A 21,470-nucleotide genomic window follows, 5' to 3' on the forward strand; every position below is an offset into this window, starting at 1 on the left:
TTTTGCTTTAGTTTTCAGATTTGTGACCCTGCTCTCTCAATGAAAAAGATTGTTGTTTACACTCATCCACTTTGTTCACCAAATCACTAACATTAATAATTTTGCTCCCAACTTTATTCATATTTAAATTTTCAATCGAAATGGTAATAAATATTATATATAATTTACGTACAAAATCTATAAATAAATTTTATAAACTTTTTTATCATTGATAATAATTCAATTACACATTTTCGTGCATTTTGACCACTAATTGAAGAAACCACTACTATTCAGATTGATGATAAAATCTTGACTCTATTTGCTTTTTCACATAAATAAATCTTGACTCACAATTCAATTTTTCCACACAAATATGGACTCATTATTATTAGTTACTATTATTCCATATTAATATTAATAAACACGTAATATATATTTTCAGGCTTGATTCCATAGATAAATAAATAAATATATCTCCGATAAAATCTTGATTCCTGAAGTGGCAAAACAAAATTCATCTTTTAGTTTTATTTCATTACAAGATAGACTCTAAGAAGAGTGAGAACATAAAATCATCATAACGAAACCCTAATTCCCAAATCCTAGACTCAATCGATTTCAATGGAGGGAATGGTATCTGCCATTGATCAACAAGCATTGGTCTCTTCTTTCCTGGAAGTCGCTCAGGGCCAAACCGCCGCCACCGCTAGACAGTTTCTTCAGGTTCGTTTAACTTCTCTTTCACTCTTTTTTTTTTTTTTTGCATCATCACTGTTACAAACGGTTTTCCATGTTGCTGAATCTTTAATCCATTGAAATGTGTTAACTTTAGTTGTGAAGCTTTTGAGTCTTGAATTATTGTTGATTCAAGGGTTGTTGTTGTGTTGAGATCTAATAAGATATGGTGTGTTTGTTTAACAGGCTACGAGTTGGAAACTTGAGGAAGCTCTTCAGTTGTTCTTGATTGGGAGTGAATCTGGGGTGGTGCTACCGCCGGCACCATCGTCTTTTACTCCACCTTTAGAAAACATTGAGTCTTATACTGATCAATCACTTTTAAGGTAATGCCAGTCATTGGGTTATGGTTTTGGAGTTAAGAGTAAAGATTAGTTTCTTACTTTCTTTGTGATTGTTCTAGTGAACAAATTAATCCAAGGGGTGGTCTTACTGATGGAGATGAAGTGCGCGCTCCCTTACCTGTTATAAGGGAAACTCTTTATGATAATGCAATGCTGTATGGGTATGTTTTCCTTTTAGCCACTTCTTTGTTTACGTTGGAAACTGTAGGATTTTGGTGTAATGTAGATGCTTGTGTAAATTATGTTATCAATCTCGGATCGCGACCATCTTCAAAAATGGAACGGAACGAGGGTGCGAAGTGGAACGTCCAATATTTTAGTGACACGGATACTAATTTAGTTAATATTAATGATCTCATAATCGTTAAAAACTTAAATAAATTAATCAAAATTCATGAAGTATTTAGAAATAAAAGTCAGAAGTTTTGAGCAAAACACGTTTAAAAATGCCAATAAATTTCAACAAAATAACCTTGTTATCCTTAAAAATGTAAGGGTAATATCATTTACGGCAGACGCGGCTGCTTTGAGATGACGTCATCCTGAATCCGATCACTTTATTGCGGTCGTGTCAGCCGAGTCACTCACATGTGATGGAACGGCACGGCCTGATGCGGTTTTCTTAATTTTGCTGTTCCGTGCCGAGATAACAGCCGAAACGGTCGAGTTTAATAACATAGTGTGTAAATGGTATCTTTAGCCCTTCTTTATCATGCGTGTTGATGCAAATGCAATTCATTAGGTAGGCTTTAACTATGACATTGATTGGGTTTAACTCAAGTAGAATATCCTTGCAACGAAGTTTGGTGCTTTTACCATTCCTTTCATCGTGTGACTGATTATTCTTTCGATTGCATATAACAGTTCTGTAGTTAATACATAATTCTTCTCCCCCGCGCATGTTTTTTTTTTTGTAAACTAGTTAGTGATGACAAAAGGGGGAGTAAGATGAACGAAAAGTGGAACTGTTGTGGCTGGATAGGCTGTCTCATGAACTTTATGCAACTAGAGCGAATCAACTCTTCCTGAGTTTTGTATACTGTTGTCGGTGACGTATCAAGAAGCATACTGCTAGTATCTTTTTATGGAATTTAAAATCTTTATGTAATATGTACTTATTTTACTGTTATATTTTTCTTGCATATTACACCATAGTGTGCTAGGGCTGTCTTCTTTTATCTCATTTTTTATCTGTTGTTTATAATATAAATTACTTCGATGCCTCTTGAAGAGATATTGTGGTCAAAAGTCAATCCGTGCTGTTTTTGTTTTTCTTTATCCAGGAATTGTTTCCTGTACTTAAGTTATGCTCATTAAGCTTCATAAGCAAATACACATTGTCTTTTAGTACGTATACCATTATATCTATAGGCTTTGTGTGTGCATGTATGTATGTATGCAAGTTTATGTTGTTTTCAGACAAATTATTTGTTAAAATTTTGTTTTGTCATGTTTGTGCAGAGCATCAAGGCTAGGACATATCTCACAAGAACCAAGCCCCTTAATTGCATTCCGTAACTTTGAACAAGAAACAAGGCGTCCAGGGGTTTGGGAGCCAGAGCAAGGTGCTGCCTCTACTGCAGAGAGTCCCCGCGACAATCTTGCTTCTCTCTATCGCCCTCCTTTTCATCTTATGTTCACTGGTTCTTTTGATAAGGTAAATATGCTTCTTAGCTTGGATTGTTTGGTTTGTGTTGGCGGTAGAATTGCAATTTAGCAAAGACAAGCTCAATTTACATTTTTTATTTGATTTGACTTCAAGCTTGAGCTTCTAAAACCCGGCTAAAACTCAAGCTGGATTTTAATTTTTTGAACATGAGCTTGATTGTATTTTAAATTTTTTTATACTTTCTTTACTTCAACATGCAGTGTTCGTCACTCCAACCTCCTATATTTCCCAATTTTCCTGATTTTTGACATATCTTTTTTTACTTTAGAAGCTATTAAAAATCCCTTGCGGCTCAGTAGCTTTACAATATAAATCTCTTGTATTTTTAGAATGCGCTGCACATAAATCCATTTGAGTGTAATGTGCATAAATCAGTCGATTCCTAGCCATTAAGCAGCACACCATCTAGGCATGGCAACATAACCCGTACCCGCAAGTACCCACCCGAACCCGCCCCGAAGTTGACGGGGAAAACCCGCTTTAATTGGGTTTGGGTTTTCCCCGATTAAAAAATATGGGGATGGGTCAGGTAATGAGGACACTAGTACCCACCCCGAACCCGTCCCGTTTATTTCATTATGTACATTATTATTTAATTTTGATAATTTAGAATATTAAATACGTGACCAATGTTTTAATATTTTGATTTGTATTAATTATTTAAAATATTTGTAATGTATGTATGAAATTTTTTGAGATTGTTTTATTTTATTATTTGTAATGTAATTTGATTTTGAAAAAAATAAATATTTCTATTAAAAAAATTGATTTTACTAAATGGATGGTGGCGGGGATACCCGAATCCATTTGGGATGGGTTTGGATTTTAATTCTCCATCCCCGTTTGGGTTTGGGGCGGGGAATGAGGATAGTTTAGGGAATTGGGTTTGGGTTTGGGGAAGGTAAAAACCGACCCCGACCCCGACCCGTTGCCATGCCTACCCCCATCCTTAATTAGCCCTCATGCACCTGTCCTCTAATTGTTCTTGTGCTTGGTCAGTCTTAAAAGTTGGGGGGTTTTCCTTACCAGATGGAGACAAATTGAAGTGTTTCAAGGTACTAGAAACAGTACCTTCAGATATTTGCATTTTGGCTTTCTAGAAAGTTCTAAGAGACATGTTAATTGGAAACTCACTTCTAAAAATGTTTTAAGCTAGGGATCACGATTGAACAAACAACAATGTTGTTTTAACATAAGCTGTTACTAGTATCAATAAGGGGACTTTGGTTGCTCCCTTGACTTCTTAATTATTACTATCAATTTAGAATAGTGAGTCATGATTTCCATTTCATTCACCGTCTTTCTTTTACAGTCTTTTTTTTGATATTGAAGTACAAACTAAACAATTTATACTACACACTTGTTAATACTCTAAAATGAAAAATTACTCAATAAATGCGTGGGTAGCAAATAGGTACACATCATAGTCTAAACATTCCCCTCCCTCAACCTTGGAGCAAAGATAATATGGGAATCAAGTAAAAAAGAGATGGTGGAGTTAATAGTAAAAAATAGAACACATTATATAAAAAACTAAAAGAATGTTACCTTTGATGTCTGGAAGATAAAGAAAGAGCAGGTTACAATACATAAAGAAAAGAACAGAGACTCGCGAAGGAATGGAACACAAATCAAAGGACAGTCACCTTTGAGTAGTTGGCCAGTAGCTGGGAAATCTCAGGGTTGGCTGAAAATTGACACAGGCAAGCAGTGGGTCACTGGGTCAGAAAACATAGTATGAAACTGAGATGATCTTATGCGTATGAATGTTTGAGTAAGAAGTGTTCCAAACCCAATAATATTTTGATAGAACTGCTACCAAAATAGATAGATATTTGAATAACCACGGAGGAAAATAGCCTCACATAGAAATACACACATAATTATACAAGTAAACAAAGCAACAGAAGAAAGAAAGAGAAGTATGAGGACACGGTTCTGGCAAGGACTTTGAGAGGCTTGGAACTCTCCCTTTCCAAATTCCACTCTGAATTTCTAAGATGCCCTCTCCTGTCAAGTGTCTTTCCTTTTTACTATTATGCACCACCCAGAACTGAATAGGCATAAATAAATGCATAAGCAATTACTGCTCACAGCATTAACACTCCATAACTAGCCATCACTGTCCTATAAAGTAACTTCCCCATAACTAGAAGTAATTATCAATAATTTTCCCAAAATTGATATAATCAGTCTTGCCCTTTCCTCTTATATACATATTTCGAATAAGAGGTCTAACAGATTTCTGAAACAAACAACGTGCCAGATTGATAATCTGTCCAAAAAATATTGGTTTGGAAACTCAGCTGTGGGTGTTTTAACTTTTAAGCCCCTTTTCATCATAATGCTTTCCACACATGCATTTTTCTTCTTGTAGTGACGATGATTTTGAGTGCGACATATGTGACTCATGACACCACATGAATGAGCAGCTTTTGAAGCCAACTGCCACAACACAATGGTGCTGTAGCACTGCTGTCATGTGCAATACGGAACTTTTGCCTGGGAACTATTGTGTTGTTCTTTTTTGGGCAGGGTGGGGAGTCACAGATTCATCCAATTGTTGCAAATTTTCATTGCTTTTTGTGCAGTTTGGTTACCCAGTCACTGTTCTATTTCCAGCTATGCCCTCTTCACTTAGTTCAATTTAGCTCTGTTTAACCATGCCTTTATTTGATAATGTTGATGTGTATAAACAACAGATTTTGATTATTAACTGTTAAAATCCTTATTTTGGGCACTTCTTTTTTCTGAGCATTAATGTTATATTTGCTTTGCAGTATAAATTATTTATCTTGTTCCCGCTATCTGCTATTTGGTGTTGGTTGTTTTGTGCCACCATCCAGGACTTGTAACTATGCTATTGAATAAAAATAGCTGCACAAAATGATATGAACCCTTATCTAGTAGTTTGAGAATTTTAATCAGACATAGGAGTATCTGAAATGTGCTCTAATAAAATTCTGAAGTGATTGGGTTGAATGTACGAGGCATAAACCTATGGCTAGAACGAACCACTAACAGAATACAGAAGCTCCTACAAGCATCTGCATGGTCACCTTATATGCATTTCAAAAAGACTAGCACAGAAACTCAGAATGTGATAGTTGATTATAGAATTTGCTTGCATAATGTGTCATGGTTCGCGCTAGATGGGTGGTAGTGCATATGATTGTGAAATAGTGGAACATGTAATTGATATGCATTTCTGACTAAGGTTTGATCTTTGAGTGCAGGCAAAAAGTGCTGCTGCTATGCAGGACAAGTGGTTATTGGTGAACATTCAATCTACCAAGGAATTCAGCTCACATATGGTATTTTGTTCTCGATGCTCCATTTTCAATTTTCTGGATTATTTGTTTCAGCTCAATCAATGCTGGTGTTAATTTTTTCTTTGTGAAGCTTAATCGGGATACATGGGCAAATGACGCTGTTTCTCAGACCATTAGTACAAATTTCATATTCTGGCAGGTACGCTTGTTTCTCTGCTCACCTGAACACCTGTAGTCAATTTATTTTTATATTTGTAGTGTTATTTTAAATGGTAGTCATGACATATCCTAACCACAATAGATGCTCAACCTCTATAGAGAAGTTGACTTTTAACATTAACTCATAATGCTGAAAGTCACCATGTAAAGTTGACTGGTTAAGTTTCGATACAAAATTAATTTCATTAAGAGTTGAGTTTACAATCTGAGTTGTGTAGGATAAACATGTTTACCTGGAATCTCGAGTTTGACAACTTTTATCAGGAAAATTTGTAAGTTAATAATTATGGAGTTTAGACGATAAAGATTCTCCTTATTGAATTAAAAAGTAAAAAACAACAACAAAGCTTAAGCTAGAGTTTATATTTGTGGAAAACTTATTAATCTTCTCCACCTCTTCTATAGTTTGCAGATGGCAATCCTACTTCCGTAGAGATTATAATAAGACTGATAACATTATCTCATTTTTCTAATTCCTTATAATCTGATGGCTAATTTGGGGAATAGTTGTGTGGCAGATATGAAGGTTTGGAATCATATCCTGTTAGCTAACTTCACTGGTTATGGGATCGTGGTATGGCATTATGTAGTTGGGATTTGTTTTAGGAGGGTAATCCATAGGTTGTTAGTATCTTGGATCCAGTTTTTTATAAACTCTCCAATCTAAGAGTTTAAGTTATTTATACACCCACAGGTTTTCCTAGTTCTGTTGAGCTTAGTCACAGACTGAGGTAGTTATGGGGGATTTTGTTTGACCTAGATTGGGAGAGAAAAGAGGGGCTGTTTTGTTGGTATTGTGTGTTGCGTAGGTTTAAGGGAATGTTGGGTCTTGGTGATTTGGACTTGTATAAACATTGCTCTGACTCTCTAAATGACTACTGCTTTAGTTTGTGCAACTATGCTAATTCCACGGTATTTCAAACGCTTAAAGTGAGAGTAGATGTGGCATATATTTGGGCTATATTGAGATGTTTGATCAGTTTCTCTTGCTAATATTTAACACACCAATTTTTAAATCTTTTGTTTGCTTTTCGCATACAGGTATATGATGATACAACTGAAGGCAAAAAAGTCTGTACTTATTACAGACTCGATTCAATTCCTGTTGTGCTTATTATTGATCCCATCACTGGCCAAAAGATGCGCTCTTGGGGCGGAATGGTTCAACCAGAAAGCTTATTAGAAGTATGTGATTCAGCTTCATAGCTTACTATGTTCGAATCATTTTCTAGGGAAACTGAAAATCTATTCATATTTAAAATCCCGGGCTCTGTTTTTAATATTTCTTACTGATTTTCACGAACCTTGTGCTTTTCTTTAGGGTCTGCTAACATTCCTTGACGCTGGTCCTAAGGATCATCACAGTAACTTATCTAACAAGCGTCCTAGAGGAAGTTCTAGCCCACCAAAAACTAAAGGTCTGTTGCTCATCTCTATGTGCTCTGCTTCTTTGTGTAGCGACAGGTCAGCTTAACGTTGAATGTGTCTTTATTGTCCTGTTGACTTATTTACTTCTTTTTACGTATCAACACTGCATAGAATTGATATCTTCTATATCATTGTTATTAGATGGACCTTGCCCATCAACCTTAATCCACATTTGATTATAATGTCTTTCCTTTGGTTTTGTTCTAAAAATCTTACTGCCTGGATTTTATGGCCATTACGAATACTAAAATCATATTTTACATGTTTTTCTCACCGTCATGATCTTGATTTATCTTACAGCTGTTGTAGATTCAAATGCAAGTAAAGAGGAGGATGAGGAAGTTCAAAGAGCGCTAGCAGCATCATTGGAAAACATGAAAGAACCAAGTGCAGTGACTGAAGGAGATAAGAAAGATGCAAATGTTGCTGACAACTTGGAAGAAACAGCCTTACCAAAGAGGCCTGCTTACCCAACTCTGCCCGAAGAGCCTAAGGCTGAAAGAAATCTCTTATGCAGAGTTGGTGTACGACTTCCAGATGGACGCCGCGTTCAGCGAAACTTTTTACGCTCTGAACCAATTCAGGTAACACATGTTGTTCTCTAGGAGTTCATCAATAGGCAACCCCTCAGCTAGGTAGTTCATCAATAGGCAACCCCTCAGCTAGGTAGTTCATCAATAGGCAACCCCTCAGCTAGGTAGTTAATTACTTCGTTTAGTTAGGCTATCAGTCTCTATTATTATTGCCTAGTAAAAAGACTCGTGCAAGTTCATTTTGTATTTTCGTTACCAGTTTTTTTATTTTTTATTTTATTTTTTTACTGTTTTGGATTCTGTGTGACCCTTTGTTTGTTTTGAAGCTGTTGTGGTCATTCATTGCTGTTCAGCTGGGAGATGATGAGATGAAGGCATTTAAATTAACTCATGCAATTCCTGGAGCATCTAAAAACCTTGACTATGAAAGTAATTCATCATTCGAAGAATCAGGCCTTGCCAACTCTATGATTTCGGTGACTTGGGACTGAGTTAGATTTTTATTTTCAGACTCGAGAATTTCGGATTGATAATATATGATCCTGTTTTTCATCTTTTGTGACGAGGCTGGATTATGGTTATGCTGAAAGGAAAAGAGAAGTTTTATTTAAACTCTTTTGTGTATAAACTATGGATCTAAGTTATGCGTAAAGTCAATGGAAATATATCAATTTAGCTAGTAGTAATCTCCTATATTTATATTTATTGTGACTTTTATTGGTAGTGGTTAGTCAACACTGCCACTTTATTTTTAATTGGAAAGTTGACGTTATCAAATGTAATAAAGTAGTATTTGTCTAAGGACTTAAACGAAAGTTACATTCTACGCATATAACATTAAGTATAATATAATTTACATTGATACTCTGCTTCTCTGTCCTAAAAGAATTCGAAATATATTCTTGGAAATTCATATATAAGTAGATATTTAATCAAAGAAAATTTTGGTTCACATTTTTTTAGAATAAGTTGAAGATAAACTGAAGAAGGAATGCTAACCTAGAAAATTAAACCTTGTTTGAGCATTGAAATGAGGAGTCTACATAAGGGTGTTGTTCACTATAATCATTCATCTATGAAAATCTAGACGCATCTATTATACAAAATTAGTGCACTGGATTTTAATCTTTGGACAAATATTATGCATTGACATAGCATTTTTTCTATGTTAAAAAAAAATCCAAATTTTAAAATTTTGACAATTTAACATTTTTTCAATAAACTTTAGATTGAAAGTCATTTATAAACCAACCTTACAATAAACCAATACACATTTTCATTCAATAATAATATTAAATATTTAAACAAAATGTTGGTAAACCATATATCAAAGTTCATAAAATACAATAAATCATAATACAAACTTTTAAAATGTTAATATCAAAATACAAAGTAAAAGACAATACATATGTCGTGTCTCTGCTAAGATGACATGTAGAGTGGCCATATGAGGCCCGACTTCCTCAAAAATTTCTCTATCTATGTCCGCTCTCCAAATACTACAATATAATTACACATCAACGACATGGCCCGTCATTGTCTGCTTCTCTTCTAGTAGTGAGTGCAACTTTCTGTTTAGAATATTTTGTTTGCTGTCAAAACTAGGAAATAACGTTTATGTACATTCGATGATATCATCCGAGTCTAGCTGTTCATTCTAGTGTTCTTGCATTAGGAAGCATGCCAATATTGTTGGAAATGGTTAGGAAAAGAATTGTGCATCAAGTTATTATGTTGTGCATGCAAAATTTGGTTTTGGGTGAAAAATACTCACCACAGGTCAACACATACGATCATAGATCGATCTATAGAAGACCTTTTTAAACTACAAATCGACACATAGAATGTACAAGTCGACGTCCATACTGCATTATTAAATCCTGTATGCTTTGTTCCATGTGCCCCTTTGTCAGGTTGACCTATAGGGAGCAAATGACCTTTACAGGTTGACATATGCTTTAAACAGGTCGACACATGACTTGTATAGGTCGACACATTGCTCGTATAGGTTGTTGACCTATAGATAAAAAATCTATGCATACACACAATCAAACTACACACAATCATTTTTTTTTATTGTGCGCCATCTAGATTAGGATTGATAACGTCAAATTAGATTTGTCGTACCGAGAATATCGGGTTGAGCACTTTGAGGGATTCAAATCAGAAAACTGAGTTGAGGTTTTCCTTCAAGATCTCTTAGGGTTTGAAGATTTTGGACAAGATTTTGCAATTCGGATCCGATCGAGTGAAAACCTTAGGACAAGGGGTGCCTTGCAAGGGAGTAGCGTGAGACGGTGGATCGTGTTGGCAAATCTTGGGTTTCAACAAGGGTGTGCTTGGGATTAATTCAATCAGGTGAAAGCCTTGGGACAAGGAGTGTCTTGCAAGAAAGTAGCAAGAACAAGTGAATTGAAGCGACATTGTTGGTTACTTGATCAATCTTCGATCAAGGGTTTTGGACGTGGTAGAGTCAACATCAAACTTAGGATTTATAGAGTTCGATTTCTTCATCTCTTGTAGACATATATTTTGCAAAGTAAGATTTATTATAATATCTCAGTTCGAATTCGAATTGAGGGCAGACGTACCCATAGCGAGGTCGATTGGAGAATTGCCTAAACAAATCCTTGTGTACTCTCTCTCTCTCTCTCTCTCTCTCTCTTTTATTTTATGGTTTGTAAATTATCGATTGCATTGATCATTTGACCAATATTGTTTGGATAATAATTTTGAATGCGTTTTGAAATTTGTGGTTTTGTGTAGATCACAAACCATTTGGTTATGATTGGATATCTAAGAACAACAAACACTACATAAAGTTCCAAACATTGTTGATCACACACTAAGTGTTCGACAAATTGCTTGACTTAATTTTTTCTGTGTTTTGTTCATTGGAGATAGACATTTCATATTGTATTGTATTCAACTAGTTGTGATTAGTTGTTATTTATTGACTTGTGGATTATTATCATTGCATTTACACCTCTACGCATATCCGCGCTTTTTAATAGTAGGTTCGGTTAGACGATTTTTGATTTGGGAAATTTTTGAAACTTGCTTCTGCGCTATAAAATTTTGAAACTTGCTTCTGCGCTATAAACTTTTTCAAAACCAATTTTGGTTCAAGTTTTAAACTTGTGATCTATTCACACCCTCTAGATCTAGGCCTATCGTCTAACAAGTGGTATCACGAGCTCCAGTTTATTCCGTGCTTAATATTTGCGTATTAGATAATGGTTACCGAACCTAAAGGGGTGTATAATAGAACACCTATTTTTACCGGTGAGAATTATGGCTATTAGAAAGCTTTTATGTGTATCCATATCAATTCAGTTGATAAGGGTATATGGGGCACCATCATCAATGGTCCTAACGAAATTACAATGACCAATGGTAAAGGCGTCATCGTACCAAAACCGGAAAGTCAATGGAATGATAATGATAGGAAGTTATGGTCACATGATTGGAAGGCACACAATATTCTCATATCCGCATTAGGTGTTGATGAGTATTATCGTGTTTCCCATTGTGAAACCGTCAAAGCTATGTGAGACGCATTAGAAATTTCCCATGAGGGAACTAATGAGGTCAAACAATCTAGAGTCAACATATTGAATAAAGAGTTCGAACTCTTTCGTATGAAGCATGGTGAAACCAGTACCGGCATGCAAAAGAGATTCACACATCTTGTTAACCGGTTGAATGCTCTAGGTAAGCCTATTTCCAATGGTATTGCTACTAATAAGGTTTTGAGATGTCTTAATAGGGAATGACAACCCAAGGTCAGCGCAATCAAAAAGGCGAATGATCTTAAAGTACTTGATATCACTACTTTGTTTGGAAAATTGGAAGAACATGAGCAAGAATTCACTTGGTTGGAAAAACATGAAAAAAATTATGAAAAGAAGATGAAGTAAGAGAAAGGTAAAGACAAGGTGGAAAAGAAGAAGTCTATTGCTCTAAAGACTTCAAGATCAAAGTCCTCAAACAATGAGCATATGATTGTGAAGCTAAAGATGGCAAGGACTCCAATGAAGAAGATATGAGGTTGTTCATAAAAAAATACAATAAATGTATGTGAGAACAAGGAAATAAATACTCTGAAAAGAACCATAGCAAATCTAGAAGGTTGTTAAACTCCTCAAAATAAGATGAGAATAAGAAAGGCAGGATTAAAAGTTCATGCTACAATTGTTGGCAAGCAGGTCATTATAGGCCAGAGTGTCCTAAGATTAAGAAAGAAAATAAGAAAGGTCATCACAAGAGATCTAAAAAGTCTAGAAGAGCCTATGTTGCTTGGGAAAGTGAAAGTGATTCATTAAGTGATGAAAGCTCAAACTCAAGCGTCGAATCGACAAAGATGTGCTACATTGTCAAATTTTTTAGGAGTGAATCAATGAACTATATTGCAAATTCTAATTAACTCATATTTTAATCATTTTATTTTCAAATTTTAAAGTAATTTCCAAGCAATTAAAGAAATCAATTAAACATAATTGCAATTCTAAATACTAATCATGTTAAATTTTTTAAAAGCCTAAATGTGCTAAAAGAAACAAGCAAAAATAACATGAAAAATAAAATATTAGAAATAAAAGGACAATAGTGAGCAAAGGGGGAGGGGGTGTGAATCTAAAAACAAGAGTGTGATAAGTATTTGCGGTGCCAGACCCATTGAACAAGGCCCACCAGTTTTTGGCTTTGAGTCAGGGGGTATAGCGCTACCAGGGTGCAAAAAGCAAAAAAAAGGGCCTATGGGTGAAACAAACCCAATTGCTCACAAGGGAGAGAGGAGAAAAGCTTCATTTGAATTCCAAAACACGCTCATATCAAATTGAAACATCTAAAACTTCCTGCCTGAGAACACCACCTCCGTCGCGCCGGAAATCGCCTCTGACGGTGGTGGAGGGCCAATCCTCAAAATCCCTACACCGTTCCCTTCGTCTCAGCCTGCTCTATTCAAATCCATCATCAATTTCAACTAATGCATGCCCTAACTATCAAACCAATTCAATCCATCAAAGAACCCTAAATACCAAACTTCAAATTAAATCCTAATACCACAAAATCAAAGCCCAATTGGTTGGGGATTTGATTCCCCACACTCTAAGATACATGTCTGTAACTGATTCAAAGCGAAATGGAGAGAAAAGTAGACCTACCTTCCAGAGAAGATGAAGATGATTCCGGTAAGTCTCTTTGCTCTGACTCCTTTCTTGCTTCCAAATTCAAATGCTTCGTCTTCTCCTTCTTTCTTCTTCTGCTTATGTTGTTGTGAATGGTGACGTGGTTCTGTGAAATCTTGAGAGTGATTAAGAAATCCAGGGAAGTGAGGGATTGGGAGCTTCTGTGAATTGATGAGAGAGTGAGGAAATTATTGGAGAGTGTCAATGGTTCAATGAAAAATGAAAAAAAAAATCGAAAAGTATGAATTTTCGAGAGCTAATGATTAGGAGTTGATGATTGGGTGATGATGAGGTTTTATAGAGGTTGAAGGTTAATAGAGTTTTAACTCTGTTAATCTTAATCAGGTGGAAACGGTTTGGAGTAATGACTCTGTTATACTTAGAAGTTTGGGAAGTTAGTTATTGAGATGAAAATCTGTTAGAAGGGTTAGTTGCTATTATTAGTTAGGATCAGTTATAGTTAGTTCAGTGCATTTATGCTAAGATAGTTAGAACTAATTTTCTGTTAGTGAGCTATTAGCTGATGTAATTCCTGTCAGGTTAATTTATGTTATGAGTTGCATTGCTATTAGTTTAGACAGTTAAATGGTGTTAAATTGAAAACTAAAAAGAGCTGTTAGGTTGATGTTAGGTTTAACAGAAATCATGCTAGAATGGTTAGTTTGTTGTTAGAAGTTAGGATCTTAGTTAGTAAAATGAAGTTAGTTAATGAATGTACTGATATTATGATTTCAGTTAGAATGCATTGTTGTTAGAATCAGTTAGGTTTACAGTTAGTATGTTATTAATGAAATTAATTTATGTTATGATCTGCTGCTGTTAGAATGCTCTGCAGTTGAGTGAATGTGTTAATTCTCTGTTATGAATGCATTGCAATTTGGATGCTTGGCCCTGCTTCTGTTGGTAGCGTGGGCTGCTAGTATGATTGTTATGTTAACATGTTGATGCTTGAATGAATGTGAGTTTGCAATGAATTTTGTGCGGATTGTTTACAATTATCAAGGATTGTTATATGTAGATGTTGATGTTATGTTATAGCTAGTATGATGCTTGAATTGGATGTTAATATGAAAACTGTCATGTCATTCATGAATGTGTGCAAACTGTTATGTGTTAATTGGATGAATGTATGCAAACTGATTTGAACATTTGAGCTAGAGTTGATGAAATGTGTAACCTATGGTCTTGCATTGGCTATGTATATGTATGAACTTAGTTTGGTATGCATCATGTGTGACCATGTATGAATTGAAACCAATCATGTCATGTTAGATGTTGCATTGTTGTTATGATGCTTGCAATGAATATGTACATATATGAACTTGGTTTGGACTGTTTTTGCAGGGCATTTGGAAAAATGGGGAATTCAACAAAGGTCTTCAAGATGCTATTCATGTGGCTTGTTCTTGAAGTAAGATGGTGAAGGTAATCATCAAAGATCAAAAGTGGAGCTTTGAAGATTCACACAAAAAGATGACTTGTGGGAGAAGTATGGCAAGAACTAGGGTTTAGGATAGTCAAATTTAGTCAGTTGACTTTGGTCAACTGGTTGACCAAAAACTCAATAGTTGACCAAAAAGTCAATAGTTGACCAAAAGTAAACTTAGGTAAAAATGTATGTTTTTTTTTGTATGGTTTGATTTGTAATGTAAGGATTTTGTAACGTAATGCTAGATTGATGTTTCTTTTGAAATGAAAATGGATTTTGATATGGAAAATGGATTTTGAATGGATCATGTATGGTTGAAATGAGACTTATACCCTAAGTAACATACTTTCCCTCAAAAACATGATTTTGAAATTTGAATGATGAATTCTCATCTTGAACATTGCCATGCCATTGAAATGCCCCTTGTAATGGAGTGAACCATAATGCCTTAGAATGAAGGACCAAATGAATGATGCCATTGAAATTTGAACCAAATGAATTGAAAGTTGTAATGAAATGAAAGGTTTATGAACCATGAAATTTAAACTATGGATTTGAATGAATGAACTGGATCTTGCTATGCCATTAGACATTTTTATATCATGTAATTTGAACCATAGACATGAATGAATGAACCTCAATCTAAATCACACAAATGTAATGATCAAGATGATCACCCTTATAAATGAACTTGATCAAGCAAATGAGTTTATTAAGTTGACCAAATGATGCAGATGAATCCTAAAACCTAAATGCCACATACAAGGATTAATAGTGCAAAAATCAGAAATTAGGGTTTTAAGGGTTTGGTTGATCATGGTGATACATATGAATCCTCAACCCTAAATGCACACATAAGGGTCAAGGATGCAAAAACAGAAATTAGGGTTTATCGCCTTGGTTGAGCACATCTTAAGATACTTGGAAAACCCTAACTTTCATCAGCCACAAAGCAACAACACCTTGAATCCATGATGTCTGTCTTCTTGTTTGAAAATGATGATGCAATTGAAATGATTAACTATGGATGTATGCACATGAATTAGGACTATGAACCAGATGAAAACTATGAGGGGTAGGGTAAATTTTGGGGTATAACAACGATCACACAACAACATAGCAAAGACTACAACGCCACTATGACTGTAATTTATCATCAATTTAATACAATACGAGTAGTTCTCACTCCGAACCACTCGCCTCATCAATCATCTTCAAACATGTACAATTATCACACTTATACATACGATACACAACATACACTACTACAAATAAAACTTTTTATGACGAAGCTTTCTCCTTGAAATGCTAAAAACCGAGAGTATGGTTCTTGGTAGCGTCACACTAACAACCTTTTACCTCGGTTATCCATAAAACTGAGAGAATATATCAATAAGGAAAGCTATTGTATTTTTAGTATAACCTATTACCGCGGTCGTTTGAAAAAACCGAAGGAATATAAATATTAGGGACGTTTCCAATCCCGATTACTACATTTTTATGTTTGTTTCAATGGATTAATTAGTATTTCTTACTTGTCGCCTTTCCAGATTCCATTTTTTCTTTGTTACATTTTTCTCTAAGTTAATTGGTAAAACACAAATTCTTTATTTTCAATAAAAAATTACGCAATAATACAATTGAAAAGGAAAGGAAAAATTTCATTTATAATCAGAGAAGTAGGACAACAAATAACAAAAAAATAGAACAAATAACTATTCAACATATTCAAAATTCTGATTCAACTCAACTTCAACTTTTAATCCTACTCTTTTTACCCTTTTAACTACCCCAAAACGAGAGAAAAATTCAGAAAGAACTCTTCTGTATGGTATGAGAAAAGTTATTTTCTCGCGAGAAGTCACAATGATTTCAATTAAGAAGTTAAAAATAGTAAGAAGAAGATTAATTTTGACGTTGTGGATAAGGAAGTACACAAGATGCTTGTCATCTGAAGTAGGCGTTTTTATTTGTTTCACTCTTGGACGGAGATTTGCCACTAGAAGTTGATGCCAAACTTTTGCAATTGGGATGAGAGTAGCAGGACTGGTGAGGTTATTGTAGTTGACATAAATTAGGAGAAGGTGGTTTGAAAAGACATTGTTGAATCTATATTGTTCAACACAATTGCATTTCTTTTCACACTTTATTGTCTGAGAAAAAATGATGGAGTAATGGTGATAGGAAAGCTATATACATTGGACTGTATTAACTTGGCATCCTCATCAGATTGCCTAACAGAGATATTTAACCAGAACTCTGTTACGAGATTAGTGTAGATGGGTCCATGAAGCATGTCAAAGTAATCTTTCAACTTATGTTTGGAAATAGTTTTCATTAGATCAAAATCCTGGTCTTTTAACTCTTCGAAATCAACAAACTTTTCATTGATAACGAACGGAAGATTTTCATCTTCGTTGAAGGTTTTTGTAGATATTTTTTAAATAAAAAGATAAGACTTTTAAACTAGATTTGAAGACACAAAGAGATGGAAATGAAATGAGACCTGAATATTGTATAAATAAATTGGAATGATATACGCCTTCTTGAAAATCCAAAAGATACGTTACATTTTAAATAAGGATGATAATTATTATTCTAGTGATATGATTCCATGGATGATCATTACTATTTTTTTAAAAATATTAAAATAACATATTACCTCGATTTTTTCATATAACCGAGGGGAAAAACCAGGAACCAACAATCCAAGAACTTTTTTTTATTATATTTTTTATTTGTAAATATTCTTTGAAATAAATTAAATGTAAAAAAAATCAAAGGTTATTTACCTCAATTTTCAATTAAACGAGGGTTAAAGTATTTTACCCAAATTAAACATAAAAAATCCTTAGTGATTCTATTGATCAAATATATGCCGTTCATTTTATGAGATATCAACACTCAAGACACTAACATTAGTGACCCGCGTGAAACATAAAAAATTCCATTATAAAAGCATATTTTTGAATATGAAGAACGCTTGAAACATATCTACATCCAACTCTTTGGATTTGTAAGATTATTTGCCATGAAAATATCGCTAAGATGGATGCAAGAGAAGAAAATTATTTGAGTTTAAGGTTTGTGCTCTTAACTATTTATTTGAGCAAAAATCATTTATTTATCTGACCTTTTTTTATCAACCTTTTTTTTGGTTTTGTATTAGAAACAAATTCATGTGAGGTAAAACCATTGAGAATAGAATCGCACACCCAACATTTGATCTTGCCCAAATATCAAGGATTCGAAGATCTAACATATGATCTTCATGGACTAATTAATTTTTATTTTAATATTCCATGTAAACAAAGAAATATTTTGGGTAAACATTGTAGTTTGTAAATAAATTATTTTATTAATATTATGTGTAAACAATGTAACGAGTTTTATTTAAAAAAAACAATCTATCTTACCCCTTAGTTTGTGGATAAATCGAGAGGTATGAGGCGCTGTTTTTGTAAATAACAAAAATGCAGGTGTCGGAGTTTGAAACCATAATCATATATAACTTTAACCCTTGGTTTTTCTTTAACCAAAGTGTTAAGTGACATCTTTTCATGTCACCCTTTGTTACGTCGCCTTGGTAGTCGATGTTACATCTCTTTTGCGTGTGAAATAAGTGTTATTTGTAGTAGTGATATATTCACACAATGAACATACATTTATACAATAATCATCTTACAATGCACTACCATGAGGTAGCTCCGCGTGTTAGCTCTCTAAAGCTTTGATCGACACTCCATTTGGACTTATAGAACCAAAGTTACAACCAAAATCGTCGGGGAATAAAACAAGGTTCGTTTTCATAATTTTTCAAAAATAACTCAACATCAATTGATTGATATGGGGTGTCAATCGATTGCCATTAAAAACATTTGCTCGTTAAATTCTCAAAAACACGCTTAAAACTCAATTTAATCGATTAATTCATCTAAGCAATCGATTGCCACTTAATGTTTTTCCAAAAAAGTACACATGCAATCGATTGACATAGTTAAAATTTCCAAATATAAAAGCATGCAAACGATTGACATATGGTGTCAATCGATTGACATCATACATTTTTCCAGAATTTCCAATTTTCTCTGCATCACTCATCTTCCTCATGACATACCTTTTACAACTTAAACCAATATCCATTATATCATTCAAAACACCACAAAATAACTTTCTAACATGACCAACACATTAATTATCCCCTGAATTGTTGGTGTAAGCCCTAGAGGCCAATACTTTTGGTACTTGTATCGAATTATTTATTAATAATAAAAGGCTTTTTCTTTATTATGTTTGTTTAATAAAGTCCCTAGAATAGTTAATCCGTTTAATGTATCAAGTGTGACTTAATCATGAGATCCCATTAAACATAAGGACACTATTCTTAAAGTATCCGTAGTCGAGCTTTGTTGTAAAATAGGATAATACTAAAGCATTAAGACTATTATGTATATAGACTGATGATCACATCTCATGGATCATGGATAAGGAGTTATCAAGTCTTAAACATAGGTATGAATATTAAGAGTAATATTTATACTGGATTGACCCGCTATGAGAATACTATATAGAATGTTATGCAAAGTGTCATAAATTATTCTCATGGTGATAGTGGTGTATACCACCCTTCGACCTGAAACCACTATGGACCCTAGATGTAGAGTCGAGTGCCTTATTGTTGATCAAACATTGTCTGTAACTGGATGACCATAAAGACAATTGATGGGTACTCCACGAAGCATGCTGAGGGACATGAGTGACCTAGATGGATTTTGCTCATCCTGCATAATAGGATAAATGTCTACGGGTCCAATATTTAACTAGACAAGGATGACGCGGTCTATGCCTTGTGTTCAATATAGACATAGGGGAAAACGGGTAATTATACACATAAGTATTATCACAAAAGGATTTGTCAGATCACATGACATTTTCGTGTCTTGGATAGCAGTGATGTGTTGCTAGATACTACTCACTGTTTATTATGTTAAATACATGATTTAATATAATTGCTAATGTCACGAAAACCTATAGGGTCACACACAAAAGGACAAATTGATGAGAGATAGAGTAAATAAGGAACACCATAAGGTACGGTGCACTTAAGTGAATTGTAGAACATCGTAAGGTACGGTGCACTTAAGTAGAATAAGAAATATGGTAAGGTATCACGCGCTTAAGTGATTTTGGTATATCATAAGATATGGGCCACATACACTTAAGTGAGCTTTTTAGCTTACAACCCACACAAGTGGTTCTATAAATAGAACCCTTGTATATAAGCATTTATTCAGTTGTAATTTCATTTCTCTCTCTCTCTCTCTCTCTCTCTCTCTCTCTCACTCACTCACTCACTCAAAACCTTCATTCGTAGTAACTAACATTGAGATTGAAGGAATCCGTTCGTGTGGATTGACTAGAGGCGTTGTCTCCATTCAACGTTCGTGATCGCTCCGTTGATCTGCATCAAAGGTTTCAATCGTCACAAGAGGTAACGATTCTATCAGTGATCATGCCCATTCATAAGGATCACTAAAGGAGAATTTTTTTAAATTCCGCTGCGTTTTGGATTGCTATTCTCCTTCATGAATAACAGTGATTCATCATTTATCATGAATTAATCAATTATAGTTATACCCTAAAATCCTCAATTTCAATATAATTTATCATTTGATTCATGAACACCAAGCAAAACAGCAAGAAACACATATTATCACATCAATCAATGGCAAAATAGAATCACAAATATTCATCTATCATACTCATTATCAAGCAACATAGAAAAAACAAAACCCTATTGGAGGTTAAAATACCCTTAATTGAACAATTTTCCCCTTACCTTGTAATTCCAACAAAAACAACAAAAGCAACTTCAATGGCCTTCTCCTTCCAAGCCCTAACTCTCCATTCTTGTTATATAAACTCCTTGTTTTCACATATTGACAAAAGTGTTCTCCAAGCCTAGTTTCTCTAACTTTTAGAATAGATAATATTCTAATTAGTTTACCAAAATTATTATTCTTGCCCAACTAAAGCTTCACTTCTCTCCACTTACCACTTACCACTTACTTCCCTCAAATTACATAATTGACGCAACTCCTCATATATTACTAATTTCTAATTAATTAATTAATTAATTAATTAATTAATTACCACTAAACTAATTAAATTAGCATAATTTACCATAAATTCCGACACCGACCAAACATGTCATAATTCAAACAAAATAATTATTTAAATAATTTAATAAATTAAAATAAATAAATAAATAAATAAATAAGCGATTAATTAAATCAGGATGTTATAGGTGTAGCACCTCAAATTTGCACCTATCATTATACATACATTTTCATGTTAGGTCATAGCATATCATGGTCCATTGCATAGCATAGCATTGCCTCTTTTGCCTCAAGTGCAGGCCAATCAAGGAATTAGGTCAAACTGATCAGGAGATCAGTCAACCAAGCAAGCAAGTGCATTTCTCAAGGAGCCAAGGCCCTAGGGTTGGTCCAACATGTTCACATGACTTGGAGGTCCATTTGAAGTGTTTTGGTCAAGGATTGAAGGCTCAGAGGTCATCAGTTCATACATAGACAATCAAAAACCCTAGAAAGTCAACAGTCAGTCAAAGCAGTGGATGGTGGCCATTCTTGTGGAACTTGGGCACCAT

The 21,470-nt window shown here is 34.4% G+C and overlaps 1 protein-coding gene and 1 long non-coding RNA gene across 3 annotated transcripts; both read left to right on the plus strand.

Moving 5' to 3' along the window:
- Positions 1–354: 354 nt before the first annotated feature.
- On the plus strand, positions 355–8,861 carry LOC127074882 (plant UBX domain-containing protein 7). Of its 2 annotated transcripts, none has more exons than XM_051016293.1 (10): positions 355–705; positions 904–1,043; positions 1,121–1,222; positions 2,523–2,718; positions 5,967–6,044; positions 6,133–6,201; positions 7,263–7,406; positions 7,543–7,639; positions 7,950–8,233; positions 8,509–8,861. In XM_051016293.1, exons 1-10 carry the CDS (start codon positions 604–606, stop codon positions 8,671–8,673), a joined length of 1,377 nt encoding a protein of 458 aa, XP_050872250.1. In that variant the 5' UTR covers positions 355–603; the 3' UTR covers positions 8,674–8,861. The 2 variants fall into 2 exon arrangements, with proteins under 2 accessions (XP_050872250.1, XP_050872251.1); XM_051016294.1 differs by having other exon boundaries at positions 7,959–8,233.
- A 3,963-nt stretch (positions 8,862–12,824) lies between these two features.
- Positions 12,825–15,089, plus strand: LOC127074883 (uncharacterized). The gene is made up of 2 exons (XR_007786126.1): positions 12,825–13,374; positions 14,716–15,089. It is a non-coding gene; the product is annotated as an uncharacterized LOC127074883 (long non-coding RNA).
- Positions 15,090–21,470: the final 6,381 nt, after the last annotated feature.

Source organism: Lathyrus oleraceus, chromosome 4 (genome assembly GCF_024323335.1).
Source record: "Lathyrus oleraceus cultivar Zhongwan6 chromosome 4, CAAS_Psat_ZW6_1.0, whole genome shotgun sequence".
Classification (NCBI taxonomy): Eukaryota; Viridiplantae; Streptophyta; class Magnoliopsida; order Fabales; family Fabaceae; genus Lathyrus; species Lathyrus oleraceus.

Bases quoted from the DNA above. Each gene is read 5' to 3' on its own strand.
- LOC127074882 (XM_051016293.1), top strand. From the start codon at position 604: ATGGAGGGAATGGTATCTGCCATTGATCAACAAGCATTGGTCTCTTCT. The intron at 706-903 runs GTTCGTTTAACT...TTTGTTTAACAG, and splicing joins CCGCTAGACAGTTTCTTCAG to GCTACGAGTTGGAAACTTGA. The intron at 6,202-7,262 runs GTACGCTTGTTT...TTTCGCATACAG, and splicing joins CAAATTTCATATTCTGGCAG to GTATATGATGATACAACTGA.